The sequence below is a fragment of the Balaenoptera acutorostrata genome, chromosome 10 (genome assembly GCF_949987535.1).
Source record: "Balaenoptera acutorostrata chromosome 10, mBalAcu1.1, whole genome shotgun sequence".
Taxonomy (NCBI): Eukaryota; Metazoa; Chordata; class Mammalia; order Artiodactyla; family Balaenopteridae; genus Balaenoptera; species Balaenoptera acutorostrata.
Genome location: NC_080073.1, coordinates 70,935,186 through 70,962,497, shown reverse-complemented (window position 1 = coordinate 70,962,497; position 27,312 = coordinate 70,935,186). Strand labels below are relative to the sequence as shown.

The 27,312-nt window shown below is 38.8% G+C and overlaps 1 protein-coding gene across 5 annotated transcripts in view; it reads left to right on the top strand.

Moving 5' to 3' along the window:
- Window positions 1-27,312, top strand: part of BTBD9 (BTB domain containing 9) — a 411,304-nt gene that overhangs the window by 50,758 nt on the left and 333,234 nt on the right. For all 5 annotated transcript variants that reach the window (XR_009009550.1, XR_009009549.1, XM_057555121.1 and 2 more), the window contains exons 5-6: window positions 5,201-5,420; window positions 9,527-9,646. Coding sequence is in view for 3 of the 5 variants with exons in the window: in XM_057555121.1 (XP_057411104.1) it covers window positions 5,201-5,420; window positions 9,527-9,646 (340 nt within the window). In the remaining 2 variants the exon portion in view is untranslated. The remainder of the gene's footprint in view (window positions 1-5,200; window positions 5,421-9,526; window positions 9,647-27,312) is intronic.

The window sequence follows — 27,312 nt, the reverse complement described above, 5'->3', positions numbered from 1 at the left end:
TATTTCCACTATTTTATCTTCCAGGTCACTTATCCGCTCTTCTGCCTCAGTTATTCTGCTATTGATTCCTTCTAGAGAATTTTAAATTTCATTTATTGTGTTGTTCATCATTGTTTGTTTGTTCTTTAGTTCTTCTAGGTCCTTGTTAAACATTTCTTGTATTTTCTCCATTCTATTTCCAAGATTTTGGATCATCTTTACTATCATTATTCTGAATTCTTTTTCAGGTAGACTGCCTATTTCTTCTTCATTTGTTTGGTCTGGTGGGTTTTTACCTTGCTCCTTCATCTGCTGTGTGTTTTTTTGTCTTCTCATTTTGCTTATCTTACTGTGTTTGGGGTCTCCTTTTCGCAGTCTGCAGGTTCGTAGTTCCCGTTGTTTTTGGTGTCTGTCCGCAGTGGCTAAGGTTGCTTCAGTGGGCTGTGTAGGCTTTCAGGTGGAGGGGACCAGTGACTGTGTTCAGGTGGATGAGGCTGGATCTTGTCTTTCTGGTGGGCAGGTACACATGTGGTGGTGTGTTTTGGGGTGTCTATGGCCTATTATGATTTTAGGCTACCTCTCTGCTTATGGATGTGGTTGTGTTAATACAATACAATATAGTAAATACAGTGTGTTGACTATCTGATGTGTGAATTGGAGTAAAGGTAGTAGAGAAATAGTATCGTAGCTAGATGGAACAGGTCGGGAGAGGTTGGGGAAGAGATTAGAGATGCTAGAGAGTGATACTGGTTGAGGGTCAGCCTTCCATAAAGGGTAGGAGGATAGAGAGGGGAGGAGTAACAAGATGAGTAATACAGTTTTAGCCTTTGTAAATCTTAATTGTTGGATCCTTTCTTATATCAGCTCCTTTTTTCCCCTTCTTGCCCTAGTTTTGATTCAAGGTGTTGATAGGGCCTCAGGACTGGTTTAGTTATAAGTATAGGTTTGGGACATTGCTGCAGAACTGAGGAGATGCTTTGGACATTTCATGTAGTTACTGGTAGCTTGGAATTGATCAGCTGGCCAGTATAGGTGTCAGACCTGGGTTACTATAGACCCATGAAATTACCATGAAAGGGAGTAATCAACCAGTTGAGGAGCCTTCAGTCCTGGAATGATATGCTGCTCATAACTGTTAAATTCTTCATTTTGGAATAATTTAGTGGAAGCTCAAGGAGGAGATTATACAAATGCTTGGGAATCTTTTATGTAACTTATAAACTCAAGAAATGATTAAGTAGCAGACTGTGTTTCTACTTTTTTAATTATATGAATAGTAAAACTAATAATAGAAGTAACTAAGGAAGCATATCACTTTCCTCTCAGACCCTAAAAAATATTTATTCAGACCTTCATGTCATTTTTAAAAAATGAGATTTCTTCACTGTTAGGGGAAAAGGGGTCTAAAATTTCAGAACTGGTCCTTAGCTGATAGTCTGGAAGGATAGTTCTGCTTATTTTGAAATTATTGATGAGATTTGTCTGTTTCTTTGTTCTTCCCTGGGTATAGGTTCTGAATCTTTGGGGACTTTTCATGACATTGAGAGGTTCTATCTTGGGACTAGGGAATTAGTATCTAGGGGCATAAATACTAAATTTTTTTTTTTTAGTTCAGTAATATTGGTTACTAGAAGGTTTAATTCTTACAGTTGCATATCCTGAGGCTTTTTACCAAATTATAGTGATTTCCACCCCCGTTAAAAAAAAAAAGAGGATCCAAAGGATGTTTTTAACTTTCCAGTGGTGATTAGTCTTTTTGAGAATGTGGTTTATATATATACAAAACTATGTCTATTGATGAGCATTTGTCTATACGCCTGAGGAAAGGAAATTAACTTTTTAATTAATTTCTTTCTTAGGATATTTGAACTACTTGTACTCAGCCGATTCCTTAATGTTTAGTTTTGTTTTACCTGTGGAGATATTTCTGCCTTGAAAGTTAGTGCTTTTTCTATTCCGGCTGAGTTATACTTTGTTTTGTGTATCTCAGGTTTTAGACTTTGCGAAAGAGAACAGTAATTTCTTGTTTCTTCATTTTTATAACAGGTAGCACATCACAACTTCCATCCTCAAGATTTTTTATTGGCTAAAATTCAATCTGTTGCTAGGCCTGCTAAGTTATATTATTGGTTTATATGTGAGTGTGTGTGTGTGTTTAAATCTGTGCTGTAGGTACATGGTACCACGAACCTATTCCCATAGTTTCCAGTAACTACACTGAGCGGGCTTGCCACTGTGATAGTATCATTTTTGCTTTTCTTGCCTACACTCCTACTTAGACTGAGCTTCTTGAAGACTGTAATTATGTCTTTTCCCCTGTGTTTTCCTAGCACTTAGCACAGTGCCTGAATCTAGACTTTTCAAAATAAACGAATGACTGAATGAATCTATTCCTTGCTTCTAAACTAGAATTTAAAATTTGGGAACTTCCCTGGTGGCGCAGTGGTTAGAATCTGCCTGCCAATGCAGGGGACACGGGTTCAAGCCCTGGTCCAGGAAGATCCCACATGCTATGGAGCAACTAAGCCTGTGCACCACAACTACTGAGCCTGGCCCTAGAGCCCAGGAGCCACAACTGCTGAAGCCCGCGTGCCACAACTACTGAAGCCCATACACCTAGAGCCCGTGCTCCGCAACAAGAGAAGCCAGCGCAATGAGAAGCCTGTGCGCCACAGCGAAGAGTAGCCCCTGCTTGCCGCAACTAGAGGAAGCCTGCGCGCAGCAGTGAACACCCAGTGCAACCATAAATAAATAGATAAATAAATAAATTAATTAATTAATTAATTTGTCTCATCTATCACATAAAGACAGTAATAGCAATGAACCTTTAATACTTTGAAAACTCTTTGACTCTTGTAGTATTCTGTCTTCCCAATTGTAGTTTTTAGTATCTTTTAGTATCTTCATCTGTAAACTAGGGTGTTCACAAGTCATCTCTACTGAGGATTCACAAATCACAAATTTAAAGCTTTTCTTGGCTTGCTTATAAAGTGCTTCATCTCTAGATTGGAGGCACCAGGAGGGCAAGGCCTATCTCTGTCTGGTTCACTGAGAGATATCCAGTGCCTCCCAGGGTACCTGGTACAGAATGGGTCTTCAGTAAATGTTTTTTGACTAATTGAATTCTTATAGAGTACTTTGTAGACTTTAGTTTTTTATTATTTTATTTTTTTATTTGGTTGTGGCTCACCGGCTCCTTAGTTGCAGCAGGTGGACTCCCTAGTTGTGACATGCACGTGGGATCTAGTTACCTGACAAGGGATCGAACCTGGGCCCCCTGCGTTGGGAGCACAGAGTCTTAACCACTGTGCCACCAGGGAAGTCCCATAGTACTTTAGCATATACTATTTATAGTGTAATTTTTACAGTAACCCCGTGGGTGGGTTGGATAAAATATTATTCTTTTTAGATGAGAAAACAGATTCATAGAGACTGAGTGGCCTCATCTGGGATAATAAGTGGTAGAGTCTGAGTCTCAAACTTAGGTTTTCTCATTTTAAGTCCAACTTTCTAAAAAAAAGCTGTAATAGACTGTTTTTTTCCTTTGGGTCCTAAGTAACCTTAGAGGGAAGGGACTAGTAAGAGGGAAAAGTATGGTCTTCCCATCAGAAACCCTTTATGAAGGTAGTAGCAGGGCAGGGCCTCTGGAAACAGGTTGCCTGTGTTCTGATAGCACCTCAGCTCCTTGCTGGCTGTATGGCCTTGGGCAACAAAGTTCATTTAACCTTTCTCTGCCCCCACTTCCCCATCTGTGAAATGGATATAATAGTAGTCCTACACTCAAAGGATTATTATGAGGAGAAAGTCAAAGGAATTAATAAAGTTTGTTAAATAAATGAAAAATAAATATGAAGAATATGTGTGATTTTCATGAGCTAATAGAATGTAGAATGTTATAAACTGCGCACTTAAGCCTCTGGTGGTAAGAAGTTGATCATGACTAGGTTTTGTTTTCATTTGTTTGGTTTCTCAGTTGCCTTAGTCTTTTGCAGGTTAATTAAACTCACTCCAACCCCCACTTTTCAGCTTCATTTTTAAATCATCTTTCCCTGTCTTCATTTGAAAAAAAGATTTTTAAACCCACATTTGCCAAGAAATCTGCAATGATGAATTACTTACTCCTTTTCCCTAAGAGCCTAATTATAGCTCATACTTTCCCCTATTCAAATCACACAGCCAAGATGTACATATTCTGTGAGAATTCAGCATTTATTTACAGTCTGTAAACTTGCTTAGTTTTATGTGTGCTTTTCATACATATTTTGTAATAATACTGGCAATCTTTATTTTAGAGCTTACTCTGTGCTTTGTAAAGATCATCTCATTTAATCCTTAAACAAAAACACCTGGGAGATAGATATTGCCCTATTGAGAAATTGAAGTTCAGAGAAAGCGACTTCCCCAAATTGATACATCTGGTTAAAGGTGGCGCCATTATTTAAACTCTGACTTTGAAGCTCAGGCTCTTAACATCTACTTTATGCTGCCTCTTGTCTCTCCATGGAGAGTGTCAGTTTTCAAATGTTAGTACCTGGAAGACAGGTTCTAGATCTGTGAAGCAAAATTTGCATAGAGGACTTCAGAGTCCCAGGAACAATTGACTCTTAGTACATCTAGTGTTGGAGAGGGGAGGGGGGTTAATTATAATCATAGTATTAATTTTGATGACAGACTGAATTTTTATTTTTAAAAATATTCAAGTGAAGTAAAAATATATCTTCTTTTAAACATATTCTTGGTTTTTAACTAATTGATTCAGCACGTCCTTGTATGACCAGCAGCTCCGCTGTATGGGGTCTTTCTCTTTCTCTTTTATAAGATGTCTGACCTGTTTGCTTTGCTTTTATACTTCGTGCTCAGTCCAGATGGCAGGTACAGGTCATTTTACATGCTATTTTTGTCCAGTAGGTATTAAATTAAAGCTACTAATAGAATTAACTCAGTAGAGCTGATTTGTTTGTCCTAGAACATGTTTTTTCTAGTATTTACAACTTTTTCTTAGTAATCTTAGTCCCAGGTACTTTGTGGCTGTGATGATGTCATTAAATTTCAACTGTGGTGGTATCTTAATCCTCACAGACACTCCGTATCTCCTCTTTCTCGTTAGATTAAATGCATATACTAGCATCAACTAAAATGCAAGAATTTTATCTTTTTTTCCCAAAATATGGAAAATTTCATAAGTAACCATTAACCTTGCTTTTTCTATTTTTAACTGTAGTACCAGAAGAAAACATTGCAACTATGAAATATGGCGCCCAGGTGGTAAAAGGGGAGCTGAAGTCTGCCTTATTAGATGGTGACACTCAAAATTATGATTTGGATCATGGATTTTCTAGGCACCCAATTGATGATGACTGCCGTTCTGGCATCGAGATTAAGCTAGGTCAGCCATCCATTATCAATCATATACGGATACTCCTGTGGGACCGAGATAGCCGGTGAGTCATTAGCATGACTTGGAGAGAAACTGACATGTTTGATTGAGATGGCCTAACTTTGTGGTCATCTGCTTTGGTTTAAGAGATTTGCTGGTATATATCTTTGTCATCACTTTGCTATTTCTCTTGAAGTTTAGTTTTGGGGGAAGATTTAAAGGGTGCGTTTCTTTAAAAAATAACATTTTTTGCTTTTTTCTGCTTATAAAAGTAATGAATATGTGTTTATTGTGGAAAACAGAAAATGTAGAAAAGCACAAAGAAGAAAATAAATATTGCTAGTAATCTCACTGCCTATTATTAATTTTTATATTTGTCTAACCAGTATTTTTTTTAATTAATTAATTAATTTTATTTTTGGCTGTGTTGGGTCTTCGTTGCTGAGCGCAGGCTTTCTCTAATTGTGGCTTGCGGGGGCTACCCTTCGTTGCGGTGCGCGGGCTTCTCGTTGCGGTGGCTTCTCTTGTTGTGGAGCTTGGGCTGTAGCTGTGTGGGCTTCAGTAGTTGTGGCACGCGGGCTCAGTAGTTGTGGCTCGTGGGCTCTAGAGCGCAGGCTCAGTAGTTGTGGTGCATGGGCTTCGTTGCTCTGTGGCATGTGGCATCTTCCCAGGCCAGGGCTTGAACCCCTGCCCTGTGCATTGGCAGGCGGATTATTACCCACTGCGCCACCAGGGAAGTCCCTAACCAGTATTTTTTTGTTATACATAGTCACACACACACACACACACACACACACGCACGCACGCACGCATGCACACGCTCACACACACACCAGAAACCTGTAAAACCACACATAGTTATACAAAATAAAGGTTAGATGTACAAAAAGTAACTTCATTTTTTAATTAATACATTGTGAATATTCTACTCTTTTAAAAATATTCCTGTAAAGTGTTACTTTTTAAAAAAATTTTTTGAAATATAGTTTATTTATAATGTGTTTAAGTTCTGCTGTACATATATATATACAAATATGTTTTACATATATATTCTCTTTCATATTTTCCATTATGGTTTATTACATGATATTGAATATAGTTCCCTGTGCTATATAGTAGGGCCTTGTTGTTTATCCATGTAAAATGTTACTTTTAATAGTTTGGTATTCCACTGTATGGGTTACCATTGTTTATTTACTTGATTCCTTACTTTTGGATATTATGATAACTTTTAAAATATACTTTGTACTGTGGACAAAGAAAAAAATTGTCTTTTAGTGTGGATAAATTCATTATCAAAACAAAAGAAATATGTGAATAAAACTTGATGGGCTCCAGCCTAGGAACTCACCAGTTTCACAGTGCCTTCAAGAGTCTGCCTTCCTTTCTAGCCACTCTGATGTTTTCACCCACTGGCTTCAGCCATGGCAGAAGTGCCAGAGCAGTAGGGTGACCAAGAACTGAACAGTCTCCCTCATTGCTGCTCATCATTAACCTAAACCTGTACACCCAGTCTCTGGTGTACAGTCTCCTAGGCCCTACTCATGCCTCTTTGAGTCTGGGCATGAAGGGCTTGATAGTAAGGGTGATGAGACCCTGCAGATCTTGCTGGTTAGTTCATTTCTCTCGTTAGCACCACTGACCACTACCCTGGCCTTTCAGGCCATTTGAGCCAAGTGTGAGGGAAGCTTTATGAAGTGAGAGTCAGCATTCCCCATGTGCGTGGGTATTGGAGGTTATCTCCAGGTTATCTCATTCTTTTTAATTAAGAATATGTTTCCTGATATGTATCGTTGGATATAATATGATGTTTAGTTGGCAAAATGGAGCAAATTTCACGTATTATTTACAGGAGTCTCTGATTAATAATAGTAGTAGGCACTATTCTAAAAGCTTTACATATATTCACTTGTTTAGTTAATAATGAAATTAGTATAAAAATAATAAAAGGTTAGTACATTTGAAACTGAAAGTAGTTATCATCATTTCCAGGATGTTAAATATTTACAGGCCACTTTTTTTTTTTTTTTTTTTTTTTTTTAATGAGGATCTTGAATCAGATGCGTATGTTTGATTGATTGATTGATTGATTGATTTTGGCTGTGTTGGGTCTTCGTTTCTGTGCGAGGGCTTTCTCCAGTTGTGGCAAGCGGGGGCCACTCTTCATCGCGATGCGCGGGCCTCTCTCGTTGCGGAGCACAGGCTCCAGACGCGCAGGCTCAGCAGTTGTGGCTCACGGGCCCAGCCGCTCTGCGGCATGTGGGATCTTCCCAGGCCAGGGCTCGAACCCGTGTCCCCTGCATTAGCAGGCAGATTCTCAACCACTGCGCCACCAGGGAAGCCCTTACAGGCCACTTTATTTTATTTTTTTTATTTTTATTTTTTTTAAGTTAATTAATTAATTTTATTTATTTATTTTTGGCTGCGTTGGGTCTTCGTTGCTGCGCGCGGGCTTTCTCTAGTTGTGGCGAGCGGGGACTACTCTTTGTTGCGGTGCGCAGGCTTCTCATTGTGGTGGCTTGTCTTGCTGCGGAGCATGGGCTCTAGGCACGCGGGCTTCCGTAGTTGTGGCTCACGGGCTCTAGAGTGCAGGCTCAGTAGTTGTGGCGCATGGGCTTCGTTGCTCTGCGGCATGTGGAATCTTCCCGGCCCAGGGCTTGAACCCGTGTCCCCTGCATTGGCAGGCGGATTCTTAACCACTGCGCCACCAGGGAAGCCCTAGTTTGTTTTAGTATGTGTGTTTCATTCACGGGGGACTTAACTTTACCATGTACTAGTTCCTTTCTTGTGGAAGTTATCATTCTAAGCAAAGGTGAAGAATTCAGAATCTTAAACCAAAAAGATTCTCACATGTGTTGTAAAATTATATCCTGCATTGCTGATAACCCAGAGAGGTCCAATAAAAGGTTATAACCAGTTTGAGACTGAGCAATAAAATGAATGGGAGTGAGGGGACAGCAGAAAATGAGGGGATGACACAAAATAAGCTGACCTTTTCTGGTCACAACTGTTGGTTGCAGGCTGACATTTATGGTCACCTAAATCTTCTGAGATTGTTCCTGTTGATATTACAGTAATAACTGCATCTCAAATTTAAATTTGGCTTATGACAGGGGAATATAGATTTGTTCAGTATGGGACCAGCATGTAATGGTCCAGGGTAGCTGACCAGGGGAGGATGATAGGCTGTTTTCATTACTGCTAGATTATTAGCTGCCAAATTTTAAGTTGTACCGAAAAGGAATACATATTATCTCTTCACCCATGTCATTTATTTTTCTGCAGGGTGTATCTGTGTGTGGGATGGTAGGAAACTGGGAGGAAGCAGGAGATAAGCTGGCCTCTGTGAGGAACCATTCTGAGTTGGCTTTCCTCCTGAGAGAGGAGGGCTGGGCACCCAGGCCAGTGAAGGTAGAGGGAGAAGGCACACCTCTCTGTTTTCTGTCCTCTCTCTGTCATGGCTTTATTAATCTGTTAATACGGTATATGCAAGGCATCCTGGTCCTGTTATGTCTTATATGCCTGATATGTGCCAAGCACCGTGCTAGACCCCGGATATATGCAGATAAATATGGCATGGTCCGTGTTCTTAAGCAGCTTGAGATCTAATAAGGCAGACAGACATGCAAAGAGATAATTTCAGTACATTGTGGCGAATGCTATGTTAGGGGGATCTATACACATTTCGTCATCATCAGAATTTGGTCGTTATGCAGAAAATGTAATTCATGAATAGTGTATTTTTTGTACCTTTTAACATTTTATTAAAATATAACTTCGGGGGGCTTCCCTGGTGGCACACTGGTTAAGAATCTGCCTGCCAATGCAGGGGACACGGGTTCGTGACCTGGTCTGGGAAGATCCTACATGCTGCGGAGCAACTAAGCCCGTGTCACAACTACTGAGCCTGCGCTCTAGAGCCCGTGAGCCACAGCTACTGAAGCCCACGCGCCTAGAGCCCGTGCTCCACAACAAGTGAATCCACCGCAATGAGAAGTCCGCACACCGCAAAGAAGAGTAGCCCCCGCTCGCCACAACTAGAGAAAGCCCAAGCACAGCAGTGAAGACCCAACGCAGCCAAAAAAAAAAAAAAAACTGCTAAAAAAATATAACTTTGTATTGTTATTTTAATATGATACTTTTTTCTGCCTTTTTCCTTTTGATTCATAGGTCTTATTCATACTTCATTGAAGTCTCAATGGATGAACTTGATTGGATCAGAGTTATTGATCATTCGCAATATCTGTGTCGTTCTTGGCAAAAGTTGTATTTTCCAGCCCGTGTCTGCAGGTTAGTTCTCATGGCTTATAAATGATTTTGATGTTTGTTTAAAGAGATCTGGATGTTGAGAAACAGATTTCATTTTTCTGTCTCATAGAAGAAAAGTTTTCCAGGCTATCAGTTACTAAATGCGTCCCAACTAAAAAACTTAAGGATACTATGGAAATTAAGCATCTTAATATTTAGAATGTACTGTGGAACTGTTTTGTACCATATTTATGTAAAGGCATGTAAATGAATAAGAAGGGATGACACACGGAGAAGTGGAAATGCTTTTTAAATTCCATGCTATACCTTGAAAGCAGAGTTATTGTTAGGGGGTGCGTTCTTTTCACAAAAGCCATGAGAGATATTTCTGGAGGCTTCCCTAGCAATCCTCAGGGCCAGGAGGAAATTTTTGGATGCCATTGTGCATGTTCTTTTTCTAGGTCAGTGGATATCACTGGAGTTTGAAAGAGCAGGTGTTTCTAGTGGGGTTGGGTTTGGGGCAAGGGAGGCTGAGCTGGTGGGGCTCCAGGCTCACACCTTCCCTTCAACCAGAGCACCTTAACTTTTATTGTCATTATGTATTTTAGCTCCATGTAAGTTTGTTTTTTAAAAAGTACTGATAAGCTATTCTAACATTTCATATTCTTACTTTAGGTTTAAGCCATGTTTTAAGCTTTCTTTCTGAAATTCTGCAAAACCAGTATGAATAATGAATTTGGGAGTTGGGAAAGGTGGTTAAAGGCCCCTGAAATTCTGTTGTGTTTTTTCTATTGTGATTTTCCCCTTGGAAATTTCCCTCAGATATTCTTTACCCTAAACTCAAGAGATTGAAGGCAGAAAGTGATTGGTTCATTTAATTAGGTGTGTCAAGAAGGGATATGGTGGGTGTAAGCCAGGGAGCACGGGGAGCTGGCCCCTTACCCACTCCGCTCCACACCTGTACTCGTGACCCCAGCTGACATCCCTGTGTGGCTGAGTTGGAGCAGATGGGGATGCCCCACAGCACTTAACTCTCTCGGTCAGAAGGCACCCTTATACTTATTAAACGCATGATCTGACAGCATCAGGCTGAATTCTTACTTCTACCACAGGAACTCCACAAAACCTTTCAGCCTCTGGTACAGTAAAGAATGTCGCCTACATTTTTTTTATTATGGGTGTGACTGGACACAATATTGTTACCCAAGGATCCTCTTGTGTGGAAATGAAGAAAATCAATTTCATTTCCCCAAAGAGGGACTAAAGTGTCTCAGGTCTAGCAGTTGCTCTTTTATCAGAGGAGTTTTGAATGGATTAAAATGAGAGGGACAAGAAATTGAGTGAAGATTCTGTATCTCAGAACTGCCTAGGGATACTTTGAGAGTGACAGAGGGGCCCCGAGGTAGAGGAGGGGATTGAGTCTGCATCGACTGACATTATTATGGCTGTATCAGATTAAAAAATAAGCAGCATAACAACCGAAGTGTCTGATGTGGACCAAAGGACTGTGTGTTTGTATTTAATTTGAAACACTAGGAACACGACTCCCAGAACAAATCATCGTGACTGTAATACCAGCTATGATAGAGGCTGTGTGCTTTACCCACCTGAAAACTCCTGCTCTGTGGAGGGAGACATGTACCCTCAGTCGTGATCTCTGGCTTTTAGAAAATATAATTCCTCTTATTTATTAATGGGCATTATTTATACTCCCTTTTCCTTATTTTGTCTCTCCTATGTGGCCTTGCCTTTGTTGATGTTGCTTTTATGTGTTGTGGAGCCTGGCTGTTTTCATGATTCTAATTTTTGTCTTGGTATAGCCAGCTCCCACTCTGGTTGAGAAAAACTGAGCAAAGGTGATGTTAGAGACAGGGATAACAAGAAAAGGAAGGAATCTTGATATGCATTTTAGTGAGAAAACGTTTTAATATTTATAACCACTTTAACTTACTATGTTACTGCATTCCTTCATAAACTCTGCCTTTTGTAATAGTTTGTAATTTTCAAAGTATTATAAAGTGAACTTAAGAATAAGTCCCTATTGATTATCCAAGGATGTCTTATGTTTGGTGTTTCTTATCTTCACAATCATTTATTGACTTCCTAAACAATGTTCTAAATACACTTCTTTCAGGGACTTCACTGGGCACATATAAATTCTTTATTTCCTTAGCACATAAGTGTTCAGTTTGCATTGTGTTCGTTAATTTGCACATTTATATGTCACCTTTGTTCTTCAGTGTCCTTTGCGTGTTTGTCTTGCCTCTCATACTAAAATTACAAGCTCTTGGAAGCAAGGAGTATGGATTCTAATCTTTCAGTATTCTTGCACAGTTCTCAAGTTATGACCTTGTATGCAGTAGGTACTCTATAAATGTTGGCACAGGCTTGGGGTCAAGGCACTGACCAGGTAATGAAGAGAGACTGATTCAATATTAATATGTATATATATTCATTGGTGCTTTTATCCATGTATTTGTTAAAATGTATATCTGTGCTGGAAAATTCTGGAGTGGTAAATGGTTCTGTACTCTTTGCAAAGTCTACTTTCTGTTTTTTCTTCAGGAAACTGAATTTCGAGGTTAATTTTGAAGGATATGAGTGTTGTATATTGATGAAAGATTTCATCTAATATATTCACTAAAGAAGAGATACTCTGTGAATTGTGAGATTACCCAGCCCTCTCTCTTGAGTCTGGGTTGAACTGCATGTAAATCAGCATCGGGTAGTAGGAAAATCATGGGCTGCAGAGTTAGAGCTCTTCTCAAATCCTGGTTTCATCTAATATTGGCATTGTGATCTTAGTAAAGTTGTGCCTCTCCAAGCCCTCATTTCTACACCAGTGAAACAGGAATAACAGCACCCTTCCTGGGGTCTGCTGCGGAGGGTTAGATGACAGAGCGTATGTACAAGTACTGAGCACAATGCCTGGCCCAAAGTAGAGGCTCAGTAAATAGTTGTTTTTATTACCTTTTCTACTTTTTGAGTCTCTGAACTGGTGTTTGGCCTTCAGAGAAAGAGAGCCATCCTGCCATTATCTGTGGCCATGGTGGCTTTCAGTGGTGGCTCTCAGTATGAGGAGACTGTTCCTTATCTCAGGAGTGTGGTCCTTTCAGCAATTTTCCATACTGCCAGTCCACACACATGCCTTCCATGGTTCTCTTTATCTTAGTAATCTGCCCATTTGTATGTTTCCAACAGTTTTCATACATTTTGGTTTTGGTAAAGCATTTTTAAATTGTGGTAAGATATATATAACATAAAGTTTGCCGTTTATATATCCTGTGGAATGTAATTTAGTCAGCATTTCCCCTCACCGAGATAGTGGTGATAAGGATATCGTCAGGCTTCAAAGCCAGAGTGATGGTCACAACCACAACAGTGAATGGAGGGAAATGGTCTGCTCTTTCTTTCTGGGTCCTTGTTAGGAATGCATTGTGGGTCAAGTGGGGACTGCTCAATGTAGCCAAAAGCTTAGACTAATAACAACCCCCTAGCCCCCAGCTGGAGATGAAGAAAAGTGATGTCAATTTTGGTACAGTTTTTCATATGATACTCAGAACCATCTTATATCTTATCAGCTTTGCCTTTTTCAGGAAAAGGAAATTTCTGCTTTACCCATAAATTCCCCAACCTTCAAATTGTCTTCTTGGCTATCTAGTAAGCTCTCTTCAAGTCCTTCCACAGCTTTCTTAGTTGGTAGAGCCTAGGACTGAACAAAAAACACTAACAAGGAGTGGAAATATTGAGTGCCCTGGGATGCTTTAACTTTTTTTTCTGGCTTTTTTCAACATGGTGCTGGTAATTTGGCAGCTGCAAAATGTTGCTGAAATATGAGAAGACTTGAAAACATGGATGTGAATGCGTGCAGAGGTAGCCCGCATATGGCTGGTAGCTGGAATTACAAAAGTGAACTTGGTATAAAACCTGGGAGTTGAGGGAGAGGAATAGTGGGCCTAAAAGCACAGTCCTTAAGAATATAGCTATTGAGAGAGGGAAGGAAAGAGTAGGTGGCAGACAGGTTTACTGCAGGGGCTGGTCAGAGAGTTAGAGGAGAATCCAGGGGAGCACAGAGGCCAGAAAGGGTGTTGAGAAGGGTGCAACTTGACGGTTCAGAACATGGCACAGGATGGGTGAACTCACTTAACACAAAATTGAGCTTCTTTCTTCCTTTCCTTTTGTTTTTAATTATCAAAATGGAAATGTCTTTTTATGACATTTTAATTATAAAATTATGATGTAGTACACATTTTAAATATTGATAAAGCTTGCCTTCTGATAAGGCTGTACTCAGTTTCTACCAATAGCACATAGAATTGCCCCTTCTCCAAACCCTCACCAATGCAGGCATTGTCAGCATTTTGCCAATGTGATTTATGATTTGTAAAAAATCTTCTTACTTTAAGTTGGATTTCTTTTATCATCTGTGAAGTGTAGGGTATCTTACAATACTTGACATTTGTTATTTCTCATTTATAAAAGCCTGTTTTTGTCTTTTGCATATTTTTCTTCTGGGGTGATTATCTTTTTGTTTTTGGCTTGTGAGAACTTTATGTTGGTATGTACACCTTGATATGTATACATATATGTATTGTATATATGCGGTGTATATATACATGTAGATGTATATTTGTGTATGTATGATTATACTTTTGCCTATCATGTACTGTGCAATTTGTTATTAGTTTTTAGTGTTTTATTAGTACTTTTTACCATATAGAATTTTATGTTTAAAAAAATGTAGTCAAATCTGTCAGTCCTTTTTATGGTTTCTGGTGGTCTGATATCATGTTTAGAAAGGTGTTCCTCACTCTAACGTTAAAGAGTGTTATATTTTTATAAGTTTTTTCTGCTACTTGTTATTTTTATCCTTGTATCTAAATATTTAATCCAGCCAGAATGTTTTTCATGTATATTTTCAGATTAGGGATAGTCAATTGACTAAGACCATTTATTTAATAATCATTCCTTACCACACTAGTATGAACAGCCATATTTATCATGTGCTAAATTCTAGCATATACTCCACTCTGTTCATTGATTTCTTTGACTGTTAATGAAAGTGCTTTAATCATTGTAGTTTTCCCTTCCCTCCTTTTTCTTCTTTTCTTAGAATGAGAGATTATAATGTGCCAAATGTGTCATGGACAAAAGGGTGTTGTAGAGCATCTGTTGGCCTGTCTTCTAGTCTCAGTGGTCACAGTAGAGGTCATAAATGATGAAAAACATCTCACTAGAATGGTTCTACTTTCACTTACAACAAGAAATTTAGGCATGCTTCACCAGCTAAGAAAATAGGTTTTTCTTCATTTATTCATCTGTTTATTCATCCATTACTCACTCATTTCACAAATAAGCTCCTACTTTGTGCTATGCTCCTACTTTGTACTGGATACTGAGGCCATAACACTGAAGAAGACTGCCAAGATTTCTGCTCTCATAGAATTTGGGAGGAACAGATATAAACAATAAGAACACAACAGGTAATTGTAAATGTTGTGAAAATGATACTGTGATAGTGACCCAGGGTCAAGAGGAGGAGAGTGGTTATTTAAAATAGGTGATCATGGAAAGCCCGAGAGGCGAGCTGGGTGTTTTAAACTGAGATTAAGGAGGTGATATACTCTGGTCATTGTTGTAGATATTTAGGCTTTCTTTGGTGTACATCAAATGTTATTCAAGAGTAACTGGTTTACTCTAGGAGGCCTCATTAAATGAATACTAAAACTGTACTGTTTTTTGGTTTAGGGCACTTTAATCTCTTATTGCTACCATACATTCCAAGTCCCCTCTCATCCCGGCCATCAGTAGATGCAGCATAATTTTTTTACCCATTTTCATTAGATTATAGTACCTAACAGTGCTATAGATCTACAAGACATAAAACAAATGAGAAAATAAACATTGCTATTTATGGAAGCATTCTTTCCCTGCCATATTAACCTTGTACAAAAGCATGTGTGTCTTCCACCTTTTCTCTTTTGTTCTTCCCCTGACCCCCTGGGCATTGATATATTTATTTACTTTTAAAGGTAGACAGTTTTACATTAGTCAGTGGTTCACCAGGATGCTTTATAATCATAGCTAGAATTATGCCGAGCCTTTACTTTCTTTATATGATTGGTGTCTTCAGAATTCAAGAAATGCCTTATTCAGTTGTAAAGGAAGAAGGAACAGTTTCACTTTTTAAAAGTAATCATTTTAGTTCACACTTGGTTTGAATTGTACCTCCACCTACAACTTTGATACCATAATTGAATTAGTATAGAGCAACCTGCAGACAGAGGAACAGTCTCTCCTGAGAGTGCAAAGCAAAATGTAGCCACATGGTGTCACTAAATCATAACAATTTTACTTGGGGCTGAAGAGAGATTAAAATTGCTTTTTTAAAAATAAAACCATTTTTAAATATAAATTTTCTGAAGTCTGTGATTTGTGAAATAACACGTGAAACTATTTGTACTATTTAAGTCCTTCTACTCATGTGGAGCATTAATTATGCCTGAAGTCCGCAGAGGTACATTCAGGTGCTAGCCGGCCCTTGACTTGTCGTCTGCCAGGTATAGCAGATATGTGGGCTTCTGTAGTAGAGCTATTCAGTTTCATACAAATAAGTTCTTTTTTTTTTTTTATCTTCCTTTGGAATTTTGAAATAAATAGAAGAGTAACTCAAAGGAGAGAGATCCATTAAATATTTATAAGGAATCAGGGAGCAGAAGAAAGGAGGAGTGAGGAAAAGAGAGAGAGGGTTACAGGACCTCAGAGGAGAGACAGGAAGAGAACAGTCTAACATTTATTGAGTATCTATTGTGGGCCAGACGCACATTGCTCCCTTGCATGATTCTCATGATAGCTCTAGGAGAGAAACACCACTAACTACCTTCATTTTACAAATGAGGAAACTGAGCCTCAGAGAAGTTAAATATGCAGGTCTGTGACTACACAGTTAACGTCACAATCCTACGTTGCCTCTGCAGACTGTGAGGCGAAGAAATAGCTCTGCTTAAGGGTAGGGGGAGACATGCAGCCCTGGAGAAGCTCTTGCCGCCTTTTTGGTGGGAACAGTTTCCAGGAATGCTGAAACAGAGGGCCTGGGGTGGCCCCACTCTGCTTGTGCTGGCCATAGCCACCTGCATGACAAGGATACTGATGAGGGGGAGGAGGAGTTTGAACAGTTGGGGAAGTTTTCTCTTTTAAAATGCCCCAAAGGGAGTGTAGCAGTCCTTTATGTATGTTTTGTCAGTTTGTCAATAGAACTTTGAATTTTCCTGCCCCTTTCTTCGCCGTGAGATCATTTTAGACTTTATTATTACAGAGTGAACCGGGTGTTCTTAACTCCTGATTTGTTTTGCTTCAGCTGTATTTATTTATTTTTTAATAAATTTATTTATTTTATTTTATTTATTTTTGGCTGCGTTGGGTCTTCATTGCTGTGTGCAGGTTTTTCTCTAGTTGCGGAGAGCGGGGGCTACTCTTCATCGCGGTGCATGGGCTTCTCATTGTGGTGGCTTCTCTTGTTGCGGAGCACCAGGCTCTAGGCGCACAGGCTTCAGTAGTTGTGGCGCACGGGCTTAGTTGTTCTGTGGCATGTGTGATCTTCCTGGACCAGGGCTCAAACCCGTGTCCCCTGCATTGGCAGACGGATTCTTAACCACTGCACCACCAGCTGTATTTAGTAACAAGTTTCATATATTATGGAATTTCTCTTCACAAGATCTCTTTACATCTTGAATTGCTTTTTTTTTTTTTTAGTTGAGGAATTTTCTATTTATTATTTTCACTTAGGATCCTCTTATTAGACCAAAAATATTTTCCACTGTGTTTTATATTCCCTAAGACCTTTGAGACATGGCTGTTTGTACTTAAGTTTTTCAGCTGAATCTAGGCTTTTTGTTGTTTCATTTTTGTTTAAAGGATAATAACATGTTGAGCTTCTTTTGTGTGTAGTGGAGGACTTGAAACATGAGAAAATAGAACAGGGTTGTCCTTTTTCTTTGCATTTTATTTTATAATTTTAGAATATAAATTAGTATCTTTTAATAAGTGTGAGATGATGTTAATAACACCAATGACCTGTTATTACTACCACAAACAGCCGTTGTATGTTTTTCATTCTGGAAGGGCAAGAACTATATATGGTAGTGATACAGTTGCTTCCCAAGCAGTTAGGTTCAGGATTAAGTTCAGATAGTACCCCCCTAGTTGATCATCAAACATCTTTTTTTTTTCCTGCTTTCCCGCTCCTCAATTCTACTCTATTACTTATAAGACTTATTCATTCAAACATTTATTCAACAAACAGGTATTTATTGAATACCTGTTATACTGCAGGCACTTAGTTTAGGTGCCACCATAAAAGGGTGAACAAGACACAGTTGCTGCTCTCAAGAATTTCATGATATAATAGGAGTGACAACTTTCTAAAGATTGATAAAGTAAAATATGATCAGTGCAATAGTAGAGATATTTGTATTTATATATATTTTATATATATTTATATACATATATATGGTATGCTGGAGCATAGTTATGGGTGATCCTACTGAAGAAAGAATTTGGACAAAGGGACCAAGGGATTGAGCAGGAAAAGATAAGGGGAAAAGGATGCTCTTTGTTCTCTTGCCAAAGGCAGAGTATGCAGTGGACTTGGTCAGATCTAAACTTTTCACCCAAAACTCTCCATCATTGGGCCCTTCTGCTTCTTTAGCTTCATCTTTGGTTCTTATTAGAAATTCCCTGCTTGGTCTCACCAGTCAAAATCATCTATTTAACGGGAATTCCCTGGCGGTCCAGTGGTTAGGACTCCACGCCTTCACTACCGAGGGCCTGGGTTCAATCCCTGGCTGGGGAACTAAGATCCCACAAGCTATGTGGCGTGGCCAGAAAAACCCCCCAAATTCTCTGTTTACCATCTACCTGCTCATGCCTTCTACCTATGTCCCTAAGCTCAAAGAAAGTATGTGACTGACAATTCTCCCTTCATGTGACCCTGAATAACTGTTTCAGATATCTGGGACTTGGTTTCAGTTAAAGTTTTTTTTAAACTTCTTTCAACAAGACTAGAGGATTCCCTGTGAAGAACCATAAATTAGGTTAATTTTCACAAGTAATATTCTGAGAATAGTAAAAATTCCCAAGACGTGAAGGAAAAAAATATCCCTCTGCTGGAGCCAGGATTTGAGCCAGTGTGTCTTTTGCTTAGAAAAATAATGCATTTTTGTAGGTACTTCGTTGTTGGGTACATGCTGTCTGTAAGGAAGTTAACATGGTTGTGTCAGTTTTCCAGTTCGAGATCTCCTTTTGGAATCTGTTTTGGCACTGTAGCTCTCGCAGCACTTACTTACGGAACTTAGGAAATCCTGACCCAGGAAGCCAGACACTGAACTATTGGGCATGGGACTGTGGGTCTGTCAAGTAGAAAGCAAGGAAGGAATAGAAGACAAACCCATCTGGGACTTCAGGCTCCTTCATATGACCCAGGGGCCTCCAGCATAGGAAACAGAGGCAAAGGTGAACTATAGAAATGGGAGCAGAAAGCCAGTAATTAACGGAAACGGTGGGGAAGAGCTTCCAGGACCTCCATCCCAGCTTCGGGACTGAATGAGGAAATAATATCCGATGAGTGAGGCTTCACTCACTTTTCTTTTTGGAAGGTCGAGAAGAAGGACTGCTAGATCTTAGAGGTAAAAACAAATAAACAAACTTGGACACAGATTTATTTGTGAATTACATAGCCATTTTCCAATCCTGTTTACTTTGGAAATGGTAATCTAAAGAAGATACTGGTTAAGTAGTTAATAATTCTCTCAATGGAGAGTTAGGCCTACGTGTATATATTTTTTAAATTAATTAATTAATTAATTTTTTGCTGCGTTGGGTGTTTGTTGCTGCACACGGGCTTTCTTTAGTTGCAGTGAGCGTGGGCTACTCTTTGTTGCGGTGTGCGGGCTTCTGATTGTGGTGGCTTCTCTTGTTGTGGAGCACGGGCTCTAGGCGTGCAGGCTTCAGTAGTTGTGGCTCGTGGGCTCTAGAGCGCAGGCTCAGTAGTTGTGGCTTAGTTGCTCTGCAGCATGTGGGGTCTTCCTGGACCAGGGCTTGAACCCATATCCCCTGCCTTGGCAGGCGGCTTCTTAACCACTGCACCACCAGGGAAGCCCCTAGGCCTACGTATATTTAAATTTCACCCCACACTGCCTAGCATTTATTGCTCTGACCTTTCATAACATTTATAGCTTGAATCATCCAATTTAGCCATTAATTACATAATATATCTTGTATGCCTCTCTAATTATTTTGTGGTTCCTGGACCTCACTGTATATTCCTTTGATAGTAGTTGCTCATCAGATATCTTGTTGAATCCCTTTATGCCTCTAACATTCCTGAATGCAGGTGGTTGGATAATAATCTTTTTTTTTTTCTGGAAAAATCCTTTTAACACTGCTGTTTTTTCCAGTGTTAGAAGGAGATACTAGGAAACGAGACTATTTTATTCTTTCCACAGAAAATATGCTTAAAGAGAACTGTATGTACAAGTCCCATGGTTAATACAATCATCAGAGCTTTCTCAGTCATCATTATAAATGGTACAGGTTCTCTAGATCAGGGTGCTTTCTGTGGATACAAGGTTAGCTCAAGAGACAGTGGACCAGAAGTGAAACCAGATTGCTTGTCAGCTGCCAGCAATTCTGGGCAGAGTGCCAGACCTGGTTCACCTTTAAAAATTCATCTCCCAGTATGAAAATAGACGGCTCGATCCCTGCAGGGAATGGTGGTAGCATGAACACTTGGACTTCCTTTGGCCCAAAGTACTTTTATTGATGCTAGGAAAGGTGGGGGAACCGATCAGTGTGGACCAGCAGCTTTGACCTCATTTAAGAGCTGTAATATTTTCTCTAGCAGGCTTACTTCGTTATGTTTCAAATTATAATTTCATAAGTTAATAACTGTACTTCCAGATAATGTGGGTCATATATACACATGAATATGTTTTGCCTGATAGGAAGGTTTAATTTCTAATAGTCATAGAAATTCTGTGCACATTATGAAGCTATTAGGATGTAACAGCTGTTTTAGTTCATTTCACCCTGCAAAAGAAATGTGATGCAGGCTAAAATGATCAGTAATTATGTATTTTGAAAGCTAAACCTCCAGTTATAGAAAGAGCTAATTTACACATTGGATACTGATAAAACTACAGTAAGCTATGAGTTTCAAAGTTAGTGTTATCTCCTACCTAAGATTATGAAAGAGAATCTGTACCAAAAGACAATCTTTTCCTCTTTGAAATGCTCTTTTGCATTGCCTATTGTAATTTTGGGGTTGGAAATCAACAGTAATGAAGAACTGCTTGATATCTTTCTGAAGAAAAAAATTAGAGGGTTGTTAGAGGGAGTAGGATTTAGAAGGATTTCACTTTATTTCTGTTGATCAGTGCCTACCATCTGCCTTCCATTTAATATTACAGAAGCATGCATGCGTTTCCCAGTTCTGAACAGATGATGTGCATGGTTTGTTGAGATATATGTATATTCTGGATGTGTGTGTGTATATATACCTACGGTGCTTAAAATCACAGTTGAAGTGTAAAACAGATAATGAGTCTCCATTTGGGGCTAATTTGCATATTCAGCTCTTGTACACAAAATAAAAGTCTACAATGACACTGATTTTCTTTTCTACTTTAGAATTGGCACTAACCAGCTGTCAACAAATATTTTGATTAAACACTTTTCTTTATTGGAGAATTTTGGGGCACATTCTTTGTATAAACATATTGTTTTCTTTGATTTCAAGGGACATATTTTCAGTATGATTTATAGATGCATCACACCGGTAAGCTGTCATGCACAAAAATATATTTTTCTCTGTAAACTTCCTTTTTACCATTGATTTCTCTAGGGCGAAAATATGGCTCAGAACAGAATATTCCAACTCAGGATATTTGCCTGAAATAAAGGTGGTAAATAAATGTATAAGCCTGCTTTAAGTAAACAGAAAAATTTAAAGTTATAGATTCACAAACTGGACTTTTCCAAGAGATTTTTTTTTTTAATTTTATTTATTTATTTATTTTTATTTATTTATGGCTGTGTTGAGTCTTCGTTTCTGTGCGAGGGCTTTCTCTAATTGCGGCAAGCGGGGGCCACTCCTCATCGCGGTGCGCGGGCCTCTCACTATCGCGGCCTCTCTTGTTGCGGAGCACAGGCTCCAGACGCGCAGGCTCAGTAATTGTGGCTCACGGGCCCAGCTGCTCCGCGGCATGTGGGATCCTCCCAGACCAGGCTCGAACCCGTGTCCCCTGCATTGGCAGGCGGACTCTCAACCACTGCACCACTAGGGAAGCCCCCCAAGAGATTTTTAAAGATGATTTAACAGTTCCTTGTATACATCTAAGATGTGATTGGACTACAGAGATTATGTTAGAATTTTGACAAATATTCATCTAGTCTGTCTTCTGTGTGTAACCATACATAAACATGTTATTTATATAAATGATATCATGTAGTACATATAATTTTGAAACGTTGCACATATGTATGTTCATTGTGGCTGTCGTTCCATGTCAGTACATAAGTATCTGCTTTATCCTTTTTTAACAATAGCACAGTATTCTAAATGTACTGTTGTTTACCTAACTAGTCCCCTATTGAGGGGACTATAAGGATGTTTCCGGTTTTACCTTTATAGAACAGTATAGTCTTTGCTCACATATCTGATTATCTCTTCACATAAGTAGCGTCAGAAGATACGACCATCTTAAAATGTGAAACATATTGGTAAATGCCATACAAAGCATTATACCAGTTTATTCCCACCAGCAGTTTATGATAGTACCTATTTCCCTACATCCTTGTCAACAATGGGTATTATCATTATTTTAAAATTTTTTGTCAAACTGATAAGTAAACCATAGTCTCTCATTTGTTTTATTGTGCAGATTTTTGATTATTTGTAGAGTTAAACAACTGTGCATCTGTTTGTTGATAAGCATACATATTTTCATAGAAAAGATGAAGTTTGAGTTGACCTGAAAGGATGGGTTGAGTTTTGATTGGGTAATTTTAGACGGCTTTTCCCATGAGGTCATCTGGGAAAGTGGTTCTCAACCAGGGGTGATTCTTCCCCCCACCAGAACACATTTGGCGATGTCTGGAGACATTTTTGGCAGTCACAATTAAGAGTGCTGCTGGCATCTAGTGGGTAAAGCCAAGGATGCTGCCAAACATCCTACAATGTATAGGACAGCCTCCTACGACAAAGAATTATCCAGCTGAAAATGTCAGTAGTGCCAAAGGTGAGAAACCCTGATTTAGGAGAAGCTTGTAGTAATTCCGTATGTGAAGAGGGCTTGAATTATGTTGTTTTTGGTTAAAATGGAGAAAAAGAATCACTGAGAAAGACATTTCAAAGAAAAAACCAGTCAAATTTGATGCCTGATTGAATATGGAGGGGGAAAAAAAGAAACTGAGTCAAAGAGAGCTTCAACGTTTAGAACCTAGGTGGCTGGGAAGTAGGATGACATTGATGGAGAGAAGTTGTGAGGGAACCAGTTTGAGATAGGTGCATAATTGTCACTTTTATATAGTGAGATTTTTATTTTACACTTGGTGCCAGGATTGTTTTGGATTTTGAATTAAAAAATCGCTAACTAGTACCAAACATTTGGTTGCAAACAATTTCCTCTTTCTGAAATGTGCTTCTTTTCATCTCTGCTACTGAAATCTTGTCCCTTTATTTAGTAAGCTAAAATGCCATTTCCTGCAGGAAATCTTCCTTGATCTCTCCAAATGAAATAAAAGTATTTTTTTCTTTATTTATTCAACAAATACTTACCAAGTGCCTGCTAAGTGACAGGCACTGTGCTAGGTACTGGAGCTGCAGTGGAGAGCTTTAAACACACATTCCCTCCCCTTATGGAGTTTAAAGCTTAGTAGGAGAGTCAGATATTAAACAAAATAACTACAAGTAAAGGAAGAATCATAGGCTATGATAAATGCAAAGAAGGAAGAATACAAGTGAGCATTAGTGCCAAAGCAGAAGAATACAGCTTCAACTGGACAAGACAGGGGAGATCTTTTAGGGAAGTGATGTTTAAGTAGAGACCTAAGTGATGGCTAGGAATTAATTAGGCAAAGGCACGAGGGGAAAGTGTTTGGAGCAGAGACAAATAGGAAACCCTTGAGGAGGGAAATAACTTGGTCTGAATAAGAATGTGAAAAGAAGTTAGTATGACTGGAGAGCAGTGGTGAGGTAGAGGGTTAGGTGGGTAATGACCAGGTTGTTTAGAACTGGAAGGCTGCGTTAAAGAGGTTGTAGTTTATTGAAAGTGCAGTCCCTGGGAAGGGTGCTAAGCAAGGATGTGACATGATCTGGCTTAAATTTGTTAAAGACCTTGTCTCCTTTGTGGGGAATGGTTGAGGTGGGTGATAAATGGGTTGAGGTGGGTTGAGGTTTGTAAATTTAAAAAGCTGGGACTTCCCTGGCAGTCCAGTGGTTAAGACTTCGCCTTCAAATGCAGGATGTGCGGGTTCGATCCCTGGTCGGGAAGCTAAGATCCCACGTGCCTGGCACCCGAAAAACCAAGACATAAAACAGAAGCAATATTGTAACAAATTCAATAAAGACTTTTTTTAAAAAAAACTGTAAACTACCAAAATACCCATCAAAAGGGGAATTCATTAAAATTAAAAAGAATTAATTGTATCCATATGAATTAGCCTAGAAGGATTTCCTTAAAAATTGTTAGATGAAAAACACATGATGCAGATAATGCTTCTTTTGTCAACCAACTACCATATATACATATATATATAATATAAATGTTTATATGGATTTGTATGAGTATAGAGAATGGTATGGAAGGATGTACATCAAACTTTAATATTGATTATTCAGGAAAATGAAGATGGGGTAAGGAAAGTAGAAAGATATTCAATTTTTATTTATCTTTTGTTATATTTGCTGTAACATCATTTTTTTTTAATTGGGAAGGGGTTGAACTTTTTAAAGAAGAGCTCTAAGAGGTGAGGAAATGGAGAAAGAAAAAATGAATAACTTAAGAGACTTTGCTGGGAAGGTGAATAAAGATACAGGAAGGAAGCTGGAAGTAGATGCGTTTTTAAGAATGAGAGGTACTAAAGCATGTTTAAATGCTGAATAAAAGGCTCCAGGAGAGAGAAATTGAAGAGGGAGAGAAAAAGATAGTCAATGAAATGAGTCACCTTAATTTTGTGTGACAGGAGGAAAGAAAGAGAAGACTACTCTGGTTTCATACTGTGAGTGCTGGTGTGATGGCTTCTGTTTTCTTTAGTATGAATGGAACAGAGTCATCAGTTGAGAGTGAGAGGGGAGGTGAAGGTCTGAGTAGAGCGGAGAAAAGTAGGAACTAGGTGGTGCAGACAGTGGGAGAATAAACTTTGTAGGGAAATTCTCTATCATGTGAGGTGAGGTTGACTGTCTTGAGATTGGTCAGCATGGTCTGCCAATAGTGGTTCCATCTGCCTTGTTGTGTGGTTTTCTCTGGTTCAGTTCAGTTTCTTAGGTTCAGAGAAGTAAATGGTTGAGGGGTGGGTGGGAGTTTGTCTAGTCCAGTGCATTAGAAGATGGGAGGGGCAAGAAAGTGGAGTACTTGCAAAGACCCAAAAGAAAAGTCTAGAGATAATTGCCCCGGGACAATAATAATAATTGCCCACATCCAGGTACTGTTTTCAACTTTCTATTTTTGTCTTATAGTGACATCACTGCCTTGACCACCAGTGCCATTTTTAAATGTACGTAAAAACAGCTCTTTTGACATGACTATTAAGTATGAACAAGATGTAGCTATTTTCTAGCTTTCTTGTAGCTCTTGAAAACAGATCCTGGGGCTTATCTTTAAATATAAAACTTATGTAAACCTGTGTGTGTGCCCAGAATTTGGACAGAAAGCAAACTAAGAAAAAGAAGTAGGTTTAATTGAAACTGAGAATATGGCCCAGATGGTGCCTATTGCCATCACCCACATCGTACCTAGAAGGATGGTGCAGTGTTTGCAAACTTTTCAATTGCTTGGTCAATTGAGAGATTATTTTGAACATTGTCATTGAACAGTACTCATTATTTGACCATTATCCCATTGGTTTTATCAGTTTGTTATTTATGTTGTCATCTTAGAGAAGACATGACCAATAGATGTGACATCTTAGGAACAGATCTTAGGAATGTATTTTACTGCTGTCATAATGTGTTTTAAAATATACCCTGCAGAATCTGGGTCTGAAGGACTCTAACTCACATATTGATCTTTGGAGGTTTGGGGTTTGTTTTTTTCAAATACAAATTGTAGATGTCTTATTTTAAAAATGACATTATCTGAGAAGTGTTGATGATAAGATGGATGCCTTCTGCGTACTAAGTGGTTTTACATAAATTATTTCATGTTCTTAAACAACTTAAAGAACAAAATTAAGTTCTTAAAACATCTCTTCGAGGCAGGTGGGATTATTCTCGTTTTACAGAGCCTCAGAAAGGTTACGTGCTTTTTTCAAAGATCTCAAAACCAGAAAGGCCTAGGATTCTAACCCAGATATGCCTAGCTTCAAAGACAGTTATATCATATAATGTCACTGAGAAAGAACCCATTCACATATCTAAATAATGTTTTCCCTCTTACTTGTAAGGCTTAGCAGGTATGTGCTTGGGTCTGGGACCTCATTGTTTCTTAGAAGCTTTGTTTATAATACTGCCTTTATCAAGGGATTCTGACCAAGTCCACATAATGATATCCTAACCTTGTCTGTACAGACAGAGCCTCATTGGAGACTTTTTGGAGGCTATATACTGTCATGCCTCCAAATGCCTGGAAGAAGGAGGAGAGTTACTGTTTATTAGCTTAGATATGGTTTATAGCACAGGTAATACCCACAATTTTCCAGACACTTTAAGTATTTCATTTGATCTTACCTGGGAGCTAAGCATTATTGTCCAACTATTGTATTTCACAAATGAGGAATGTGAGACTTGGGGAGCATAATGAACTTACAATTACACAGCTAGATTACAACATCTGGGATTGAAGCTCAGGTCTGTTTGACTGAAAAGATTTTTTTTTTTTTTTTATGCACAATGCTGTCTTTTCCATCTCTGCTTATCATCTTATGGCATTATCTTTGTTTTTTGTGAGGCTTCAAAGATATTTAAAAAATTGTTTTATTCTGGACTTCAGGATTCTGAAGTAATAGCTTTTACTGCAGGGTGATAAAAACACACACACATAAACACACACTTTATAGGATAAGGATAATATCCATATGCTACGTATTTTTTAATCTTCTAAAAGCACTTAGTTCCCTCAGTACCCTCAGTAGATCCAGATTCTGGCAGCTGCCAGATAGACATTTGGATGCTTAAATTAATAAGTCAAGATTTTAATTTTGCTGCTATGGTTAGTGAATGGTGCCAGATTAAACTCATTTCCAAAGAGTGAGATGCATACTAGGTATCATTTTATTCAGTCTATTTATTTATACTGTGATGATAGGGTATGCAGACAGGCAGTATTAAAATATTAGGATGTGCTTCTGGGATGTATTTCTAGTCCCCTGAGAAACTTTTCCAGTTCCCGAAGACAGCAGCATTTCTATGATGACTGTGGCCCTCATATATGGGGTTCTCTTGTTATCTGAATATTTATTATTTCATGCCATGTGGTCGCAAAGGTTGCATAGGG